Genomic DNA, 20,353 nt, shown 5'->3' on the forward strand with positions numbered 1-20,353 from the left:
TGACAGCAGGATTAAATTTCCACCCCATAGGTTTTATAATTTAAGATTATATGCAATGAAAAAGGGATGGGATAAAAGGAATGAACATTAATCAGTTTTAAAATGTAATTTAATCCAATCCCGAATGGTTTTGCACATTATTTAATCTTCAAATAATCTGGTGATTCTTCCCTTTCTATATCTTCATCCATCTAAGGACACTGATAGAAGGTTTAAACCACAATTTTCCGTGCATTATATCAGCATTCTTATTTCAGCAAGCTATTTATCAATAATTGCTGGGTTTGACCAAGAATTCTAGTCTTTTGTTACTGATGTTATCATACATTGCAGCTGTTTGGTATTCAGGATTTGATTTATCCCATAGTTGTCATTTACTGTTGAACAATCTTTCATTTCTCTTTTCTATTTTGAAATGTGTCATTAAAATTTTCTTCCATCATTCAAAGTACTTAATCATACTTCTGGCCACTGGGGCTGCTGAAGAGCAGTTTACAAGTCTGGAGCTGTAACATGAAAAATAACCTCACCCTTGTCTCAAAGATAGTGTGGTGTGTGCCTTTTTTCTCAATTTTTATTTACATTTTCGGTGTAAAAGGTACAGACTCCCAAGATTGCCTTTTTAAAACTGAGGATGAACATACAAAGGAAAGCATCCGAGGTCATGCAAGATAAAATCAAAATGTATCAGCATATTCCTGCAGCTGTCAGTCAGTTCTGCCACGCTGCTGCTGTGGCCTTTTTAAAAGGGTTTATCAAGTGTTCAATCCTGCAAATGCAATGCACTGAACACAGCCATTGCAGAAGTAATCAGAAGCATTCTGCTATTGAAATACCACAGAGCACAGTACAAAGTGAATTACTCTTATTTAGGACAGCTCCAGGAATAGAAGCCTTCTCCTCAATCTGCTACTGAATTGGTCTGAAATGAAACGGAGACACCCTGTGTTAGCGGAGACTACCCTGTGGCCTCTTTTCTCTCTCGCTTGTGCTTTCTGCCAGTGAGCAGCACTGATCCAGAAAGGTCTGTTTCACTTTGCCGAGACAGCCTTGACAGATGCTGATTGTTGTACATGGGAGGAAAACGTACAACTGCATTTATCTGAAAAGTGTCAAAGTAGTTCAGTTTGAAAGACTAGATTGGGAAGACTTTGTCTGGGTGATATGCAGTTAATCATAGGATTTTACGAGCACTGCCCTGAAGAAAATGAGCTTGCAAGAAGGTCAATGCTTGTTATTATTTTTAAAATTTAATTTTCTTTCACTTTGTGCAACAGATTTTTTGATTGTGTAACAGGATTCATAAACATAGCACTTTTGTATCCACGCTGAGAAATGTAAACTGCATGGTTTCTAATGTATATATTTTTATTAGCTGATCTCCAAGGTTTTTGAAAAAATCTTGAGGTGCCACAGAAATATTGACATACATCAGCCTCCAGACTTCTTCCTAACTGTGCACCTGCATGCAATGCAATTGTTTCTGCACAGTGGATGCTTCATACTTACCATTCTTTAAAACTTATTTATATTCCCCAAAAGAATTACAGTCCCTTTGACATTATTCTTGATTTATTCCAGGTCCACGTTCTTAAGATTTTAACACATTAGTATGTTGGTATTAAGTCCCATTTCTATTTCCTTTTTTTTCCTCTTCTATTCTGCCTAGACTGCAAACGAGTAATATTTTTCAAGATACTCATTTGCTGTCTGCATTTCTAATTATTCATTGCTAACAGACTGCTGTTTACCTTGCCAACATGGTGTGGTAATGGTGTATCAATCTCTTCTTTGATATGCATTTGATTCCATATCCAGTCTCTCTTCAGTCGTTTATGACTGGCATTGTTTGAAGAAAAGTTTTGGTTTGTTTTCTGACTTTCTTTGTCAGCGAATGCTAGAGCCAAGAACAGTGAGAAAAGTAGAATAAGGTGGTTCATCTTCTTCTGTAGCCTAGAAAATAATATAAAATATGAAAATTATATAAATAACAACAGAATCAGATTATTTAGAGAGAGCACACACGGGAGTGCAAATGGACTTTCCTTCTGTAGGAAAGTTTGATTACTTTCTGTATTTTTTTTCACCTCCCTTAGCATCAGAGTTTGAAATATCAGTCTTTTTCCTTCTGTGAAACAGTTTTAACTAGTTAACAGCTGTAAAAACCAGCAAAAATATTTTAATGAAATAAAAAACGTGCAAATTTCAAAAGCTAGCATAAAAGCCAGCATCCACTTGAGCTACCATAGTTAATCTGAAGAGGAGATTCAGTAGCAAAGATCACCCTTTGTGCATTACAGAGAGCGTAGTCTGGCTGCAGAGCACAGCTCGTGGGAAGAGTAGCCAGGGAAGCAACACCAAGGGGGAGCCAGATCAAAGTTTATGTTAACTCAACTTGAAATGAAATGTTCCAGCTTGACAAACCCAAATGCAATGTTTTGACTTGCCCTGACACAAAATATGCTGTAGTCAATATCTTCATATGGAAAATATTGATTTAGAATAAAATCTGTTTCTTTGGTGGAAAAAAAATGATTCTTGTGAAATTTTCAATCAATTCCAAGTGCAACGTAGAAAATTATCTTCCTCAGAGAGCTCAGTTATTGATTCAATTCCTTGTCTTTTGTAACGTTTGAAGACACATATAAAGTTCCTTTACCCCCTATTCTCAGGTTTTACCATCTACAAAACGATAATTTGTGAAATTATTCTCAGGTGAAACCATATTTTTGCATCATATGTTAATATTAGAAAACTTTAGGCCTGACTTTCATATCAGATTGAGAAGTTATTTTAATGTAGCAAAGCTGATTCATTTTCTTACTAAATTTCCCCTTCCCAATATAAAGGACTGTCAGGGAAATTTAACACTCAAATAATCAGACTTTAAATTACACGTAAATGACTTTCCATTAGCTTTTAGGAACTGTCAGCATGCACATCAAAAATAAAACCGTTAATTGTGATAGAGAAGTTGACATCACACAGGTTGCTAGATGTGAGATTAAATTAGTATTTTTGGCAGGAAGGTGTTGAGACATTTCCAAAATTACTCTTTGGTAACTAGGCAATCAATGTTATCCTGTGGTGCAGCATCACTGTCAGTAAAAAGATTTTATTTACCATGAAATTTTGCTTTCCTGTACTTTTCTCTCTTCTACATTGTTGTACAAAAACTGAGAAACATTCCTTCTTCTTTGTGATTGTGTTGGAAATGACCAAAGAAGGTGGCTTTGAAGTTGCTTTTTAATAGCTCAGCTGTGTTTTATACAGTTTTATGTATTCATATAAATTCTTTTGATTTAGCTAGTTTTTTGTATTCTATGCACTTACTTTGGCTCTGAATATTTGTAGAAAAATTAGTAAGATTTAGTTGTTTTGCTTTGTTTTATTTGTATACATGAACATTCTACAACTGGAAACTGGAAGGCATTGATGTGGTTCTGTTGTGATCACGTAAGTCTGTCTTTTATTCACAAAATTACAAAACATGATAACCAAAGGAAACCAATTGGTTAATGTGAAGTAGTACAGGCTGTAGTTTTGGAAAAAACAGACTGTAGTGTTTAAAAAGTAATTTTCTCTTGTTGCTCTGGTATGGTGGAGAACTCCTGTACTGCTGTAGTGAAAAGATCTGAAAACTGAGGACAGCGCTGCCTGCTTCAGTTGCCATTCATTTCACCAAAAGTGATACATTTACAAACATCCTTGCAGAAGGCATTTTTAACCCAGTCAAATTTCCACTGATGCTTACTGATCACAGTATAAATCTACTTTGTAAAGAGAAATTTTGTGTCTTCCCAGTAATATTTTCCTAGTATTTGCCTCTCTGTTTATTAATGCTCACTGCAGAGCCTGCCATGCCCTCTGTCAAACTCCTCAGCATCCTCCTCTCACTGTTGGTGAGAGTCATTACTAGTAACAGCAACTCCGAGACCTTTGGTATCCTTATGCAGGGGCACTGCTTATCAGAAACTGAAGGTTCAAATTCATAACGAGTATACAGCTATCTGTATAGGAGCTCTGGGACTGTGGTAATATCCTGATGATTCCTGAGGATCCATGCAGCAAATGCAAACTCTCCTTTGAAGTAGGTGGCCTGTATGTGTTTCACAGTTAAGGCCTTGTTTGAAATTTGGCCGTTAATACAGAAAGCACCAGACTGAATCTTTTAAAATATATGCATGTTCCAGCTGAAACTTAGGGTACCCCTCCCACTCAGCAGATCCATCTTTGTGTTCTCAGATTTTAAGGTGGCTTCATTTCCTTTAACTCCTCATTAATGGATTCCTTATTAATACTCGTCCAGCCTCCTTGGTAAGTTAACGGTTCCTTTGTCAGCAATTTGGTGGAGTTTGATCTGCTCTCTGATACGCACTGTAGGTCAAACACAGACTGAGACAGAAGACCCTCTTGCAAAAAATGACTGCTGCTTTGTCTTTGGCATCTTTCAAAAATTCTCATTTTGGTAGAAGTAACACTGCACACTCGAGCACTTTGCATTCTGTCTTTCCTAGGGACATTTGATGTTCACTGCTCCACAGGACAGCCTGATTCTGAGAAAACTTCCTGTACGATACCATGCAAGCTTTCCATTCAGCAGCTGGAAGTCCACTGCTGTTGAATCCGTAGCTGAATTCATCACGATGTTTAAGAATACCCTTCTTCGGCAGCACATGCAAACACTTCAGAAGCAGGACCCTGCTGAGTAGCAACTGGGTAAGGGCACTGTCCTGATGTGAAGGCCACGTTCCATGGATGTTAGCTCTTGACAAGCTGTACTAAATGCTCTCTCTTTTTCTGGTCATGATAGTTTTGCTTTCCAGCGGATCTCATTTGAAATGCCAGAGGTAGTAGCAGAAGAGAGAGATTCCCTGCCTGAGCAGGGGAATGCATTCCCATGGAGTCAGAAGCAAGGAGGTTTCTGAGGGATGACAGGTGGATGACATGTTGGGATTGGCTTTTTGTTTCTTCTCATGTCAGCTGTGGCAGCCAGGACTGAGAAAAGGAAATAAGATGCACCCTTTCAAGGAATGTCCCCCATGGCCATATGCTTCCAGAGAAGGGGACAGCACAGCACGGGCTGTGACTGATCTGTCCCATGCGTGGCTCTCCCTGGTGTGCTGCCGTGAGGTCCCATCGCTGGTCTACCTTAATGTACAGTCTCCAGTTACCCCTCTGCCTCTAACTGATTACACCAATAATTCAAACTTCTTTCAATTTAAGCAGGGACTGTAAATGTTCCTTCAAGTTAGCAGGGGAATGGTTTATTCAAATAGCCAAGTTTCTTGCTTTGCTCTTAAATTTTCTTTCAGCAAATGATGGGTTTTTCCACCAACATTATTCATTTTATGTGTTGAATTATTTTAGCAAATAACTCTTGGTCTGCAGGGTACTATAGACAGTTAACTGAGAAATTCTGGTATTCAAACTGATTTATGGGACACATGACCATATGGTATAGTTTCTTCTTGCAGATTGGGAGTAATAATTAAAAAAATGTCAGGTGGAGATACAGACAATACTGTACGAATTAAAAATTTGCATTTTACAGGTCATTTTGATAAATAATCAATGGTAAGGTTGATGAGCAGCTAATATAAATAAGGTCTCCATGTAATAAAACCACATTTGATGAAATGTTCTTATGAACATTTGCGGGTTTTTTCCTGGCATTTAGACAAACACTTCAAAATTTTTTTCAGATGCAAAAAATTTACTTTGATACGCCATCTAAACACCTCCAAGTGTTGCTACGCTCAGTGAAGCAATGATAGATATAAAGAGAGCAGAATCTGACCCAGCATCGAGTAGCAAAACGACCCTGAACAACTCTGCCATACAGAATCCATTTTTAGCATTAATTTCTCATCTATATGATGTTTAAGACCAAAGGAAAATGTGTGAATGCGATGAGCATTAAGAAATAGAAAGGTAACATACCAAACATAGGAGGGGGATAAATTATCTTTTTCTTTGCAATGTCTGTAGTTTTGGTATACCTGCAAGACCTTATTAAAAGAAAATAGTCCTAGCAGTACTTAATGCTGCCTTTCAGGGATGTTAAACGGCTGTGCAAACATGAATTGATAAAGCCTCCTAATTTCTCTGTGAAAAGTATTGCAGCTAAATAAAAAGCAGTAGCCCTTTCAAAAGGTACATTTGAAGCACAGTAGACTTAAATGTGTCTCCCTGATCCTGACAGTGGTCAGGAGTAACAACAGTCTCAGATTTTGTTCTTGCAGTTTCTTCATCTCATAATTAGACAACATTGCTCTAATCAGCTTCTAACAAACCCAGAGAACCATGGTAGCAAAGTAATCACATAGGTATAATTGTTACCTTTATTCCAGTTTCTGCTTGGCATCTCAAGTTGCAAAACTGTTATCCTCCTTCGCTCCCTTGAGCTTACAATGTGAGAAGAGTTGAAGGCACATAACAAGTACAGTGAGAACGGGAACTAGGGTAGGTCTTCAAACTTTAGTAACATCACTTAAAAAAACCTAAGTAAATTGTGCAACATTTGACTTGGAGGAATCATTTTTTGGTTGCATTTTCAGATACGATTTGTTTCGGGTGGTTACTCAGTGTTTCTCGTATTTATTCTTAAAGCTGTCTTGTCTTGTGTCCTCGATGGTGTACAATGATTCATTTTAAAATAGGCCTTTCCTGAGAACACTGTGCTGCTTTTTCATTTTCAGATTATTGAGCTGATTTAAATGGGCCTAGGGCCTGACTACCTGGTATTATATTTTTGATTGTCCTTATGTCAGTTTTATGCATCTGAGAAGTGGTTTCAACTGATGACTAAACAGTCTGGAGTGCAAATGCCTACCTGAAAACTGATTATAAAATGACTTTATATCCATGATAATACCTTTAAGTAAATAGCCACCTTGATGACTAAACAATCTGGAGTGCAAATGCCTGCCTGAAAACTGATTATAAAATGACATTTTATATTTGTGATAGTACCTTTGAATGAATAGCCACTTCAGCGATATCTTAACTAAACTTGCTACTTTAAAAAAGCCCCACACGTCACTCAGTATTGTGGGAGCACTCTTGTGTGCATTTGATGCTGTTCAATTCTTGGTGTTGATGCTGCAGCACTGTATATCAATATAGATGAGGAGATAATTCAACACTTCTGGTTTTGGCTCCTCATATTTTTTCTAAGGAAAAAGAGAATAATTCTAATCTGAAAGTTCTTTGTGATTTCAGCTCCAAGTTTCTGGTGGGTCTGGGGAAAATATATTAATGTTTTTTTTCTCTTGTCTGTTAAGCTCACCAGAAAATTCTCTCCTGGATGATACAAAATGCAACTTAATCTCATGGGTGAATGGAGTCCTCAGGCAGGACAGATGCCTCTTTCAGAAATGAAAAAATTCGGTTATAAAAGATCTATAAATACTTACTATGTATATATTAAAAGTTCATTGCCTGGTGGAAAGCAGGCAGCCAAATTGGTCTCCCAGTCTTTCTGTTATCTCAGATACAGAACTGCCTACAAATGGGGGAGGCAAGCATTGGTTTGGCTTTTTTTTTTCTTTGCTTTTCTTTCTTTTTTTTTTTTTTTTTTCTTTTTAAATAAAACAAAGCCACCCTCCAAGCTAGTGAGTGAGAGCTTGTGCAGAGAAGACGGGTAAGCAGCAATAATGAAATCTGGCTGAATGTCCTCCCAGAGCTTCCTGACAGCCCTGCTTGCATTTCAGCAAGTGACTTGCTGACTCCAGGATTAAAGTGCTACAGTAAATACTGCGAGAAGGTCATATGAAAAGGCTGAGTGTGAACTTAAGATATGTATGGTTTAAGAAGACATTTGCTATAAACAGAATTATTTTAGAGAAATGAATGAGGAAGAAAGTTGTAAGAGGTCACAAAAATCTCCTTTGTTCCTTGCCAAGAAGCTTTTATGGAAAAGGGGTTTATAAATTTGCAGTTTGTTTGCTAGAAGTTGCCTCATCGCAGCTCTGAAAGAGAAGCAGGATGAATCAGATGCATGATCTGATCTTGTGTCAGTAAATTCTCCTGACTTCACTGTAGTATGTTTTACATCAGTGAGGTGCCTGATAATATTTTAGCTGGGTAGATCAACAAAAATAAAAATATTGGCACAAGTGGGGAAAGACTGTCCTATAGCAGGCTTTGCTTATTTTAGTCTATGAACTGCAGTACTACAGATGCAGTCAGCCATCATAGTAGGCCAGAAATACTGTGCTTCGTGCTGTTATCCATCTTGGCTCTGAATTGCTCTAAATCTGACCCATTATATAAAGGCATGACCTCCGGGACTAACAGGGAAGTAATTTTGTTGGTGCTACTTCAGCTCAAACACTGTTCCTTACAGCACTAACCTTTAAAGGTATCCTGATAACTGTATCAATAGATGCATAATATTTATTGTCTGTTAGCTGGGTGTGCAAGACATAGTAATGATCTCACTTGGCTCACAAAAATCCTTCATTGATAAATGCTGATTTAGTTGTGAGAATTTAGAGACAAGTCTATTGGACAAACACCAAGGCCCCAAATCTGAAAGTTAGGAAGACATTTAACTTCTGTTGATTTCTCTCAATTTCTAGTTAAACTTATCTTAATGTGTATTTTCCAAGAACTTACAAAAACATGTTTGCAGTTCGGAGAGTGCGGTCTATGTTCCTACATGACTCCTATCTGATAAAGAGCGGGTTAGTTACAAAACTGTTGAATTAGTGTTGCTGGTGTAGGTTCAGATTCAGTTTCCTGTTCACAAATACACATTTGTTTGTCTTAGATCTTGATTTACCTGTACATAACATCTGTACAGCTGGGAATCAGCTCTGAATTTGGCTTCTGTTAGAATTCAAGAAAACCTCAAACAATAATTTTTCTGGAAAAATTTGTAAGAGATGGGCTGATAGATTGTGCCTAGTTTTGTGTTCTTTAGGGATTTAACCTTTTGCGGATAGTGTTAGTTTAAGTATGTCTGAGAAACTGAAACATTTCAGTCTGTGGAAATGAATCCCATACATGATCTAATAAAACATGTGACTATATTTCTGTGTACCCATATAGTATGTACAAAAGTATGCAACTTCCGCATAGGTCGGAGAGAAGCTAGGAGGGTTTTTTCATGCAGAACATCAAAAATCTTACACAGTGAAGTTCTCCAACCAAGAGAGACTGCTTCTGTGTTTCATGTGCACAGGCTATGATTCCTATTCTAATCTTTAATGAAATAATTTGTCTATCAATCTATAGTAATCTGTTTTTTATCTGAGTTTCTTACTTGAGAATCTGATAGTTGAGAAGCAAATTAAATACATGTTTTTTTTACTGGGCTTGTCTCTTCATGAACTTTAAAGAAGGATTATTTTTGGACTAGATAAATTAACAGCTCCTGAATCACTTCTGTTGTTGAAATGAGAGTGCACTGTTTAAGTGAGGGTTGTTTGCTCTGGTGAGAATGACGTATGTGAGGAAGGTAAAACAATGCTTTGAAATCATTAAAATGAGTGGTGAGAGCACTGGCTTTCTCCTCATTAGATCAGTTATGCAGTCTAATTGTTGCTTTAATAGATGACTGTCTTCCTTTCATATGAGCATCCTGGCATGTCTAGCAAGTAATCCACCAGTCTTAGTAAAACTGCTGGCCTTCTACCTTGCCCAGGAGAGAAATACGTATAAAGGTGTATCAGAGCCACACTGAATAATTAGGTGACTTTTAAGAATCCTCCTCATTTCACACTCTCAGCATGCAGATCATGTATCACACCAGGTGCAGAATCAATGTCCTTACACATTTTTCACAATAATGTTATTTGTCATCACAGAGGCTGTAGAGATACTTGAGAGCTGATGATAACCAATTTGAAACTGGACAGATGCAGTGCATGAAGCACTGAAATATGTATGTTCTGGTGCTGCTTAAGAATTCTTACTCTGACCATGCTACTATAGTCATATAATGCTTTACTACAGAAACTTTCCATGAAGTGCCCCCAAAATGGATTAGAGCACTTTAAAGAAGCAAGTGGTAATGTCCAGTCTGCACACAAACATGTTAGTACAAAATATAACAAAGGATAAAATATGATTAAGCACAATTCCCCATATAAACACGATGCCCAGTATAAACCCAGCCACTCAAATATTTCAAAATTAATTTGTGATACTGTTTCATAACAAATAGATGTATTATCATAAACAGAAGATTTTGGCTTTCTCTTAGTTGTTGACAGCTTTGATAACATTGAGTTTAAGGTCATAAGCTACTCTCTTTACAGTTTCTGAGCTTTGAGAGCACATATATGAAAGCTGAATGACTTCTAAGGAGCAGGAATATTCTAGCGTTTAGTGAGTATGCTCAAACCCACAAGCAGAGTTTGGGTGTTGGCACAGAATATCATTACCTCATCATCATTGTGTCATATAGATTCTGTGCTCTGTTGATTTAGAGCATTCAGTTTTTTTAAAATCAGGAAGCTCATAGTACCTATGTCTAGTATGTTTTATTTGTTTTGCAGATGTTGCAGGGGTGAAACTAACAATTAAATGACAGAAAATTTGTTCTTGGCCACATGTCTTTTGATGACAGTTGCCAAATGCTGTTGAAATCTGAGCTCTTGTGGGGAGTTAACTCTGCATTAAATACAGCCCTTCTGTTCTGAAGTGAGCTACTAAGACGGGTGGGATAAACCCTGCATGCATAGTTTGGAACTGCAGACGTTCTCCCCTGAATTCTTTGTTTAAAATATAAAGCTAAGAGGAAAATATCTCCCATCCAGATTAATTATTGATAAGGATGGATGCTGAAAATGATGATAAAATGCCAGTGTTACAGACAGGGCAAAGAACTTGTTCTCTTTCTTGTATCCAAAACATAGTTTCAGGGATGATCTTGCAATCAGATGTCCTCATTCCTGTGAAGGGTCTCATTGACTTTGAAGAATGATGGAGGCTCTGACAGTATCAGTGGCATATTTACATGGCTGTAGATCCAGCTTCTTTCTTGCTTTCTTTGAGCCAATTTCCTTTTGCTTAGCCCAAACTGTGGTAGCTCTGGTAGGAGAGACAGAGGTGCAGGTATCTCATCACTGAGCCTCCCTCATCCCTAGCACCTCCCACAGTCAGTTGATGTTGTTTGATTTTTGGGGAGCGGGGCTTTGGGTAAGAAGAGGACAAGGGAATCCTCCAAAACTTACTTGGCTCATCCCAGTGCAGAAGTGAAACTGTTTGGATATGTTGGAGGTGTTTGTGATCACCAAAATTTCTCAAGCATCTCTAACCAGAAACTTTGTTTCCTACAATAAATTGCATTCACATTTCAGAATTGATCTGTTTTGATAATGCCCCCTGGTTAGCTCTGCTGTACACAGAGATTAGCCAAAGCTGTTGCTGAATGTTTAAAAGTTTGGCTAAGCTGAAACAAGGTACACTATGAGAATAATGTATTATAGAGCTTCTTCCACATTCCCTTTGTTTCCAGATAAAGACTTAATATCAGAGAGGCTTCCTAGCACAGAGCTCCAACTGAGTGGCTTTGATTAAGGAAAAGTCCCCATCCTTTGAGGAACTGCATGCAATAAATATTTTTTTTTTTTTTTGAGTACAATGTAGCAGTGTTTACAGCAGATAAGATTTTTTTGACATTTTCCTTCAACAAAAGCTCAAGAGCAAAACTATCTGTCTTGAACACAAGCATCAAGCACAGGTCACAGTAATTGATATTTATTGTGCTAACAGTAATCTGAAGCAGAGAAACCATGTTTAGCTGGCTGTGTGTTCTGATTCCTTTGTCCAGGTTATTCTACTGAGTAACTAAATGCATTAGTATTTCCTCTGAAAATTAATTTTGTGGTAGATAAAGAAAGCATGTACCTATACATAAATCTCTTGTTTTCTGGCTGGACTAGAGGCCAAAAAACCAGGGTGTGTCTGGATATATTTTGTTTGGTAATTAGTATTCAGTATTTTTCTCCCCTTTTAAAATACCTAATTCAAATGTCAGTTCATTCTTCTCTATTTCCTGCCCTTATTCAACTGGACTTCCAGACAAGGCTTAATTAACTTTAAGACCTTTTCTGCCCACCCCTATAGTTACAGTCTTTTCCTGGAACATTTCCATTGTTATAATCTCCATGTGTTGTGAAATGATACAAATGATATTATTACTGCTCTTATGAATTTACAATGAACCTTTCAGTATTTTAATTTATAGTTTAGCTCTTGTCAGGAAAATCTCATCTTCAAATCAAAATAAAACTAGGGAACCAAATTTCCAGATTACAGTGCTGATAAAGGGAAGTGGGAGGGCCTGAAAATTCAGGCCTTAGATGAGGAAAGCTGTTGTAGGTATTGTGACATTTTTTTTAGTTAGATGTTTTTTCTGTATGGATTTGTTTCCACGTGGGAGTGATTGTAATTTAATACAGTGCTGTGTTATGTTTTGCTCCGTTATCGATGCACTGGCTTAAGCAGGTCATTAGTCTGATGAATTTTACAACCCCAGTCCAGAGGTACCCAAGGAGAGCTTACTTTGTGAAACAGATTGCAACCATAGTAAGTGCTAGTTCAACTTGTGAGAAGAGACGTGACTGTAGGAGAGACCCTGTTTCAAGGCAGGCCATCCTTTTCCTTGCATGCGGTAAGAAGTCTTTGTGAAAGTAATAAAAGCGAGAGCTGGGGGCTTTCAGCTGGCTGACCCCGGGACATTTCTGCTCACAGGTCTTCACAAGCCAGCGCCCAGCATCGAGGCTGGGGCTGCTGCTGCTGCCCTGCTGGGGCTCAGGGCAGTGAGCGTTGGGGAGCAGCCTGCATCCGCTGGGAGCTGATGGCTTTAAAGTAACCTGACTGTTTGGGAAGTTCTTATTCACAGCAGTGCTGCACTTGGGGGTTTGCTGCCTGAATCTGAAACACAGCTGGAGGTATTTCTTAAACTGAGGTGGGATTTTTTTTTAATTCTTAGTGGCTGTGTAAGTGGAATTTATGTTTCCCACAGCTCATATTTTAGTCATTGCCGCTGAATACCCCTTTCTTGTTTGAATGAAGCCTTTCTCTTCATTTAAAGAAGCTGAAGATCGATCCATATAAGGCAGGTGATACAGCTCACCGTTTCACAGCAGGAAAATGACGCAATGTATTCCAAAGAGGAAATGTGCTTCTTTCTTCCTGTTTGAAATTTAAGTCATCTCCAAGTGCAATTACTGGAGGATTCAGTATCTATTTTATTCCTAAACTTTTACCAAGGCTGCTTCTGGCAAGTATAGTGTACGAAACAAATGTGTTTGTTAAATGGTGCTACAGATGATAGAGCTCTGAAATAGCTTTGTCACTGTCAAGTTCACATTATTGTCTTTCTAAAATGAACCCATTACAAAAAGCATTCCTGCTTTTTGTGCTCTCTGCTTTCTGCCCTTGTTTATTAATTTCTGTGCTGGGTACGTGTTTTAGGTGGGGTGCATTAGTAATCTGGATGATAATAAAATGTGCATAGTGTGGCAATATTTGTTTATGTTTTAATGACAGCCTAAAAACCTGAATTAACAGTGCCGAGCAAATACACCATATATAGTATTTCATTGTTGGTTTGGATTCATAATTAGGTGGTGAAAAGTCTGATACTTTAGTAGTAGTGTTGATTGGTTGGCCTAACCCTAACATGAGTAAACCGGTTCTCTTGCAGAAAGATCTTATATATCTGAAAAATAATGACAATAAAAGACAGTAGGATAATGCAAATCTCCTCTGAATTCAGGTCTAGGACTGGGGGTAGAGGGAGGGAATATCCCACAAAAAGAATGGAGAAGCTAACCTAAAACTGCCAGTGGAGATTCTGCCGATGAAGCTGAACCTATCCCAGGAACAATTCCCATCAATGGCAGGATTTCCTATAATTTGCATGAGAGCAGCATTAGGCCCTTAGTGTCCTCAAGCGGTATGTTGTAAGGTAGACTTTGCACTCCTAGAGGATTTCCAGAGCACAGATTCATAGCAGATAGCATCATAAAAGGAAGGGGAAAAGGAAGACTGATCCTACCAAGGCATTGCTTAGAAATGTGGACAAAAGCAGGAGAAGGAATTCAATTGTATCCTCCAGACATACTGTGGAAGTGGAATTTCCCTTTACACTGTCATACAAAATAAAGACAAGGGCATATGTGCGCTGCAGATAACCCACCTTGCACCCTGTGAACTTTGCCAGGTGTCAGGAGGACCATTCCAGATGTTGCTGTGGGCTTGGAGGATGCAGAGAAATGGATGACTTCATTGAGCGCAAAGCCAGATGGGCTACTGCTAATTTGTGGAGGCTGATAGTAGGCTTTTTAAAAGAATATGTAATAGAAACAGGGGACCCTTCTTCCTAAAGTTTTGGCAGAAGATGGTGGTGAAACCCCACAGGAACAGGAGGATTTTGATAACAACTAGACTGGGACAATAAAACTGACCTCTTTGGATTTTGAAAAATGAGGAATTTAAAACATCCCTGCTTTTAGTCTACCTCTAACTGTGGTGGTGCTCTGTTACTCCTTGCACTTCAGATAGCACTATTAGGGCAGAAGAATACTGTTTTCTCTCCCCTGGTCTTTTGGAAAGGTCCCCATACAATATCTGCAGTGTGTCCCAGGTAACCATGCTTACCTTTTCTCTAACGTATCAGTCATTTTTCGCTGTAAGTTCTGAACCCTTTAATGGATGATACGTTAGCACTTTCACATGCAGTTCCTAATCTTTTGTAAGACAATTTTGCTGTCTATCTCACACAAAAATACTTGTCTGTAGAAAAGTATGCCAGAGTGTCCATCTACCTGCTTGATTCTTTCTGGTTTTCTGATTTTAAATCTTAGATGTACTCAGAGTACCAAAACTGAAGTGTAGGTAGTGTGAATACCTGCAATGGATGGATAAGATTCCCTTTCACCCTTCTCCTGTCTTTGCCCAGCCCTGAAATATACTGCTCTTGAGCTGTTCCAGTTGCTGTGAGCATTTGTGGGCTTTAACTAGCAATCTAGGAGAGCTGGGCCCCAAATCTTCTCACTGCCTGGCCAACAGATGTATATAGCAGGATATGTACAAAGTAGACTCATTGCACAAATAACATCCATCTCAGAGGTATGTTACAGAGATAACATAAAATATTCAGCAAAATCTTGCATTCAGAATATAGCTAGTTCATGCTTATTGACAATTTTTAAATTCAGATCAAGATGAGTGAAGTTCAGGTTCTCACTGAATGAAAGGGCTAATTTGTATTCTTGCATTGAAGAACTATAAACAAGTTCTTCACAATTTTTTATTACTTCTTTGTATTTCAAGATCAGACTCACTGCAGAATTTAGGAGGTGGGTGGCACATGCATTGGCGAGTGATGTGCATTCAGTTTGCACATCATTATTCCCAGCATTAGTCCTGTTGGTGGGATTCCTGGGTTTGCAGTGGGCTCTGTACTTGGGCCAAGGACAGGCCCTGGAGCAGGATGCCTGCAAGTTTCTTGGCAGCAAGAATGGTGGCTCCTGGTCATGGCTGTGGCACCAGAGTGTTGCCTGTTTTCTTTGTTTACAGTGGAAATACACCTGTGTAGGCCCTTCCAATGGAGTAGGGTGCTGAACTGAAGTCCACATATGGATCAAGCAAACTCTTATCATGGATCAAACGACTATCCAGTTCTGGACTTGCTGAGATCTGTTCTCCTAGTTCAAATTCTGATCAGCTCTTCAAAGGCATGTGTGGGGAATTGTTTTACCTTAGTGATTGTGAGCTGGGCACCTCTCTGCCCTAGCAAATCTCTGGTTTACACAAATAATCACTGTCTGCTGTGTTCTAGGACAGAAGGGAAACCAGTCATGTCAGGGCTAAACTTTGAGGGATTTTTGATTTGTAAACCCACAAGGATAACAAAGGGAAAGACATTTTAAAAAAAAAGAACAAAACACTGAAATATTTTCCTGCCTAGCAAATTTCTCACAAAGACAGAAAACCTCTTACTTTCTTCTTGGTGCTAACATTTGAACCACTGATTAAACTTTTAGAACCTGAGCAAAAACTGGAATTATGAATGCATGACAAAAATGACCATGAAGATTCCTTACAGAAAGCTCAGCTACTGGAAAGAATCAGTTACCTCTATTCTGTGAACCTCTGCTTTTTTAGAAAATATGAAGTATTAGCTGGCCTGATTTAAACCTGTAGTTCTGTAGACATGTGCCCTGACAAGAAAAAAGAAGTTTTAGACAGTTATTCTGTTTTTCATTTGAAATATTAATTGAAGTAATTGATGTACAGATGCACACTGCAGTCCTTTGTTCTCCAAGTGCTATAAATCAGAGGAGCCTCTAAACCATCCCCAGTGATTTTTACCTGTATCCTGTTTTCAGTTCTGTTTCACTCACAGAGGCAGGATGTGTAGCAAACCTGGCAACAAACCTGTTAACTGTTTGGGTGGAATTTTCTCTGCCTAAGCTGCATCTTTAGTCCTAAACCCTGCATCTAGCACTGTGCAAGCTGCAGATTGCCGAGTGATGTGTAGCTATTTCATGGCATAATTTCAGTGTTAGCATTTGGTTTAAAATGTTTCAGAAACAGTTTTATGAACTTATGTTAAAGAGCAAAGCTCTGGGAAATACTTCTTGTTGCAAAGCAGTGCAGCTGTAGCACTCTGAAAAATAAAACCCAGGTTTGTGGACAAAGCAGGAATGATTTGTTAATTGAGTTTATCTTTTCCTTTCAGATTAATTTGTTTTATTATTTGTAACTTCACATTCTTCTCTATAGTATACTGTACTGTTCTAAGGCTTTCATATGTCCTTTTCTCCTGTTGCTCACCCTTTATTTAAGGAGAAAAAGTAACTCCTGGAGATACTGCAGATAAATTGCAAGTCAGCACTTCTGTGATTTGTTTTTGGTATATCGGTTGTTGTTACAAGGCACAAATTAACCTAAGATGAGAAGCCTTTGTAAATCATTGGAGTATCTTTGCTTTTGTCTAATATTTTTTCCTACATGAACATCTGTAATACTGTATGGTTTTACAAATGCTGATGTAATGATTTATAATCAGTGGAGGCAGGGACACATTGATTAACTATACCTTTGTTAACTTCAGTAGCAACCAACTTACAATGTTTTTGGAAACTAAGAATGGAACAGATTTCCTCACAGAAATCCATCTTCTTCCATATCTTTTTTTCCTTGCATTTCTTTCCTTCCTTTATCTTTATTACAGTGTGACAACCAGCACAGTAAGGTACTGTGCACACTGACAGTCCCACTATTGCAGAATAGAGTTCTTACAGAAAAAGCAGTATCGGTTCATCTCTTATGCATAAACACTTGGTCTCTGCAAGCTGTACTGCAAACTCGTTAGCTCAGGGACTTGCTACACTATCTTTAGGATAAGATAAAAGCCTTTTCAACCAACTTTTTGTATCAAGCCTCTGCTCATAAAATACCTCGTCAGAAAAAATGGTTCATTTTGGACCCCTGAGATCAAGAAACTTCTTAAATAAGAATTGCTGGTCTTTTAGAACAGGGGCTGTAAAACCTGGTAGTCCAGGGTTAGGATGCTAAAGTACCTGGGCCACTTTAAACTTGAGATTTAGGAGAGGAAGTCACTGATGTGTTTATGTAAACTCCCCTCTAAGCCTTAAACAAATCTCTTGGCAGGAGAGATATATGCTCAAGCTGACTAGTATACATAGTGGCTTTCACCTCCTCTTGGCATTGGTCACAATAAAGCCACAGGACTTTAAAGACAGATACCAAGCCAACCCCCACTTTGATAAAATGTATTGCATCAAATCATAGCACAGTGTACACGTGCTCACTCAAAACAGTACTAAGCCTATAAATGTCCACACTGCAAGTGAAATCCTTTCCTAAAGGCTTTATGGGTTCAATTTGCAGTATCATTTCTGTCCCTTTTCCATTATGAATGAGCATTGGCCACAAAATCTAAATATTACAAAACAGAACTACAAAAAATCATAAAATGTCTCTTCTTTCAAACAATCTGGGAATATTGTGGTATAGCCCAAGAAAGCCAAAGATTTTTGTCTTCCAGTGTCATTGTAAACAGCTCTGCTACTGTCTGCACTTAATTTGGTTTAAGTGCCATCAATGGTAGGCCCAGAGGATTCTGTGGATATGTATAAAATTCATAGCCTGTCTGCTGGTATTTCTTAAATTATTTAAGACATTAGAAGAGATTTCTGGTGGAGGTAAAAAATCTTTGAAATTAACTTCACAGCTGAAGGACAGAAAATACCATTTATCCCTTACCTGAGTCAGAGTTCGTGGAGCTTCAGTTTGTTTCCAGATCAGGCAAACTAAAATCAGTAGTATCCCAAAATGTTAAGCAGAACACAGAAAATGAAGATCAAATAGAAAAATCCACTTCTCTTTTCGTTAAGCAATACTGAGAGTGTTCAGCTCTCCAGTCTCCAAGGTTTTCCAGCTGGGAGTCAGCCTTTTCCCATCCTGCATCCCGGCATCCTGTTATTGTTCCAAGTCTTAGTAATACAGTGAGAAAAGGGAGTGGAGGAAACAAGATAAACTTAACGTTATTATTGCTATACCTACTGATTTGTTGCTAACTCTAATGAAGGAACTGAATAAAAGGAAATTGGCTCTGAGAGAAACACAAAAGTTGGTATGTTATTTAGTATCATTTTATAAAGGGTTTTAGGAGTTAGCAAACATCTGAATGATACTTTAAATAGTGTCTGATACTTAATCAACACAGACTATGCCTGCTTTGCACAAACAGGATTTTCAAAGTAGTTTGGAGATGTCTTTTCTAAAAGGATTTTTATACCTGCAAGCAAAAAGGCTAGAGCCTTCATATGAATGAGACCGGGTTCCTGTAAAGCTCTGCCAGCACTGGATGTAAAAATGAAATTTAATAGTATTTTTCACAGGTAAAATTATGACCCCAGAAGCAAGACTGTGTAGGTGGGCCTTCCAGAAGGAGAAAATATAGCATCTGGATTATGGTTAAACTCTCCAGACCACTCAGGGCAGAGAGAAGGGAAAGATTCAGTGTTCGCGTTACATTCCGGAGGCTGACTTGCTGGGCACTGGCAGCCTGGGGGAGGCTCACCAAAGCGCAGGCATCAGTGTCTCTGATACTGTCACCCACATAAGACTTAAGTCAGGATACTGTTCAGTGAGCCCAACCTGATGAGCCAGTGGGCTTTTCTACAGCCTAACCTGAAAACCCCAACCCTTCTGTGGGACTGTGAGGCGTTCGTCAGTGCCACCTGCCATCTTCTGACCCATATCTGCATGTTAAAACTGGATGCGAAGGTATATGTCTGGCATTGTACAGTAAAAATAGAATTTTGTAACTAAATAATGCAGAAGAAAATCTGAGAAGTATGGAGCTTAACTCAAAACTCACTTTTTTTGAACCAGTTATAATAAATGTAGGCAAATGTTCAATGTATCTTAAGTAGGACTTTAAATAATAATGTTCCACAGTTAAATAATCTTTTGCCCCTATTTGTCATCAGAGTCCAGCACAGGTGATAGCATTGATTTCCTGGCTTGCTAGAAGGCCGGGGTTGGTTAGATTATTGTTTCACATTTTTATGATGTACAGCAGCGAGGATGAATGGCTTTTTAAAAAATTTGATACATTAATTATTCAGAAAAGTTAAGCAGCTAATGAGGAAACGTTTTTCAAAGTCTTATGTAAGGAGACCAACTAGAGTTAAATTTCCTTACAAGAAAATAAGCTGTTTCTGTGTCATTGCTGAGAGAAGAGCAGGAAGGATGTTGATAGGGGTTTTCCAGGGAACTGTATTTATCTGGTCAGGATGCAGCTCAGTGATAATCTGGTACCCACAGCAGACAACAGTCCCAGATATGATTTACTTTTGCAAATTACTTCAACTGTATTTACAACCGTTGCATAGCCTTTGATGTTCATATCTGTGGACTTGGGAGTAAGCATGCTACTTAGCTAATCTAAACAAAGGATGAAGATAAGGGAGCCCTTCACGTCCACTGCTTGGAAAAGGAAAAGAGAAAACCCCTATGTTCTCTCCATGTGCCCTGAGGCAACAGGCCTAGATTATCAAGGTCTGTTTTGATGCCTGCTAAATAAGCTTTGTATTAGTTGACTTGTTTTATCTCTACTGAAAAGTTCAAGGAAAGAAGTGGCAAAATTTCTAAATGCATTTTCAGCATGCTCTGTTTCAGAGTTCAAGAGAATAATTGAAAATAATTTATAAGCTTTGAGGAAGATACTTTCATTTAAATTTTAGAAACTTGATTTAATATCTCAAAACTTTCCACATTATGCTTTATAGGTTTCATCTCTTCTAAACTGATTCTTTAAGTCTTCTTTCTGGCTATGAGGAAATGTCCATTG

At 38.3% G+C, this 20,353-nt stretch overlaps 1 protein-coding gene across 1 annotated transcript in view; it reads right to left on the bottom strand.

Annotated features, from left to right (window-relative positions):
- The window catches only part of CDH5 (cadherin 5), a 29,963-nt gene extending 11,519 nt beyond the window's left edge, over positions 1 to 18,444 (bottom strand). The window contains exons 1-2 of the mRNA XM_042797809.1: positions 18,259 to 18,444; positions 1,752 to 1,953 (exon numbers count right to left, since the gene is read on the bottom strand). Coding sequence (XP_042653743.1) covers positions 1,752 to 1,940 — 189 coding nt within the window. The 5' untranslated portion in view covers positions 1,941 to 1,953; positions 18,259 to 18,444. The remainder of the gene's footprint in view (positions 1 to 1,751; positions 1,954 to 18,258) is intronic.
- Between the last annotated feature and the right edge of the window lie 1,909 nt (positions 18,445 to 20,353).

Source organism: Tyto alba, unplaced genomic scaffold (assembly GCF_018691265.1).
Source record: "Tyto alba isolate M040663 unplaced genomic scaffold, T.alba_DEE_v4.0 Super-Scaffold_26, whole genome shotgun sequence".
NCBI classification, from domain to species: domain Eukaryota; kingdom Metazoa; phylum Chordata; class Aves; order Strigiformes; family Tytonidae; genus Tyto; species Tyto alba.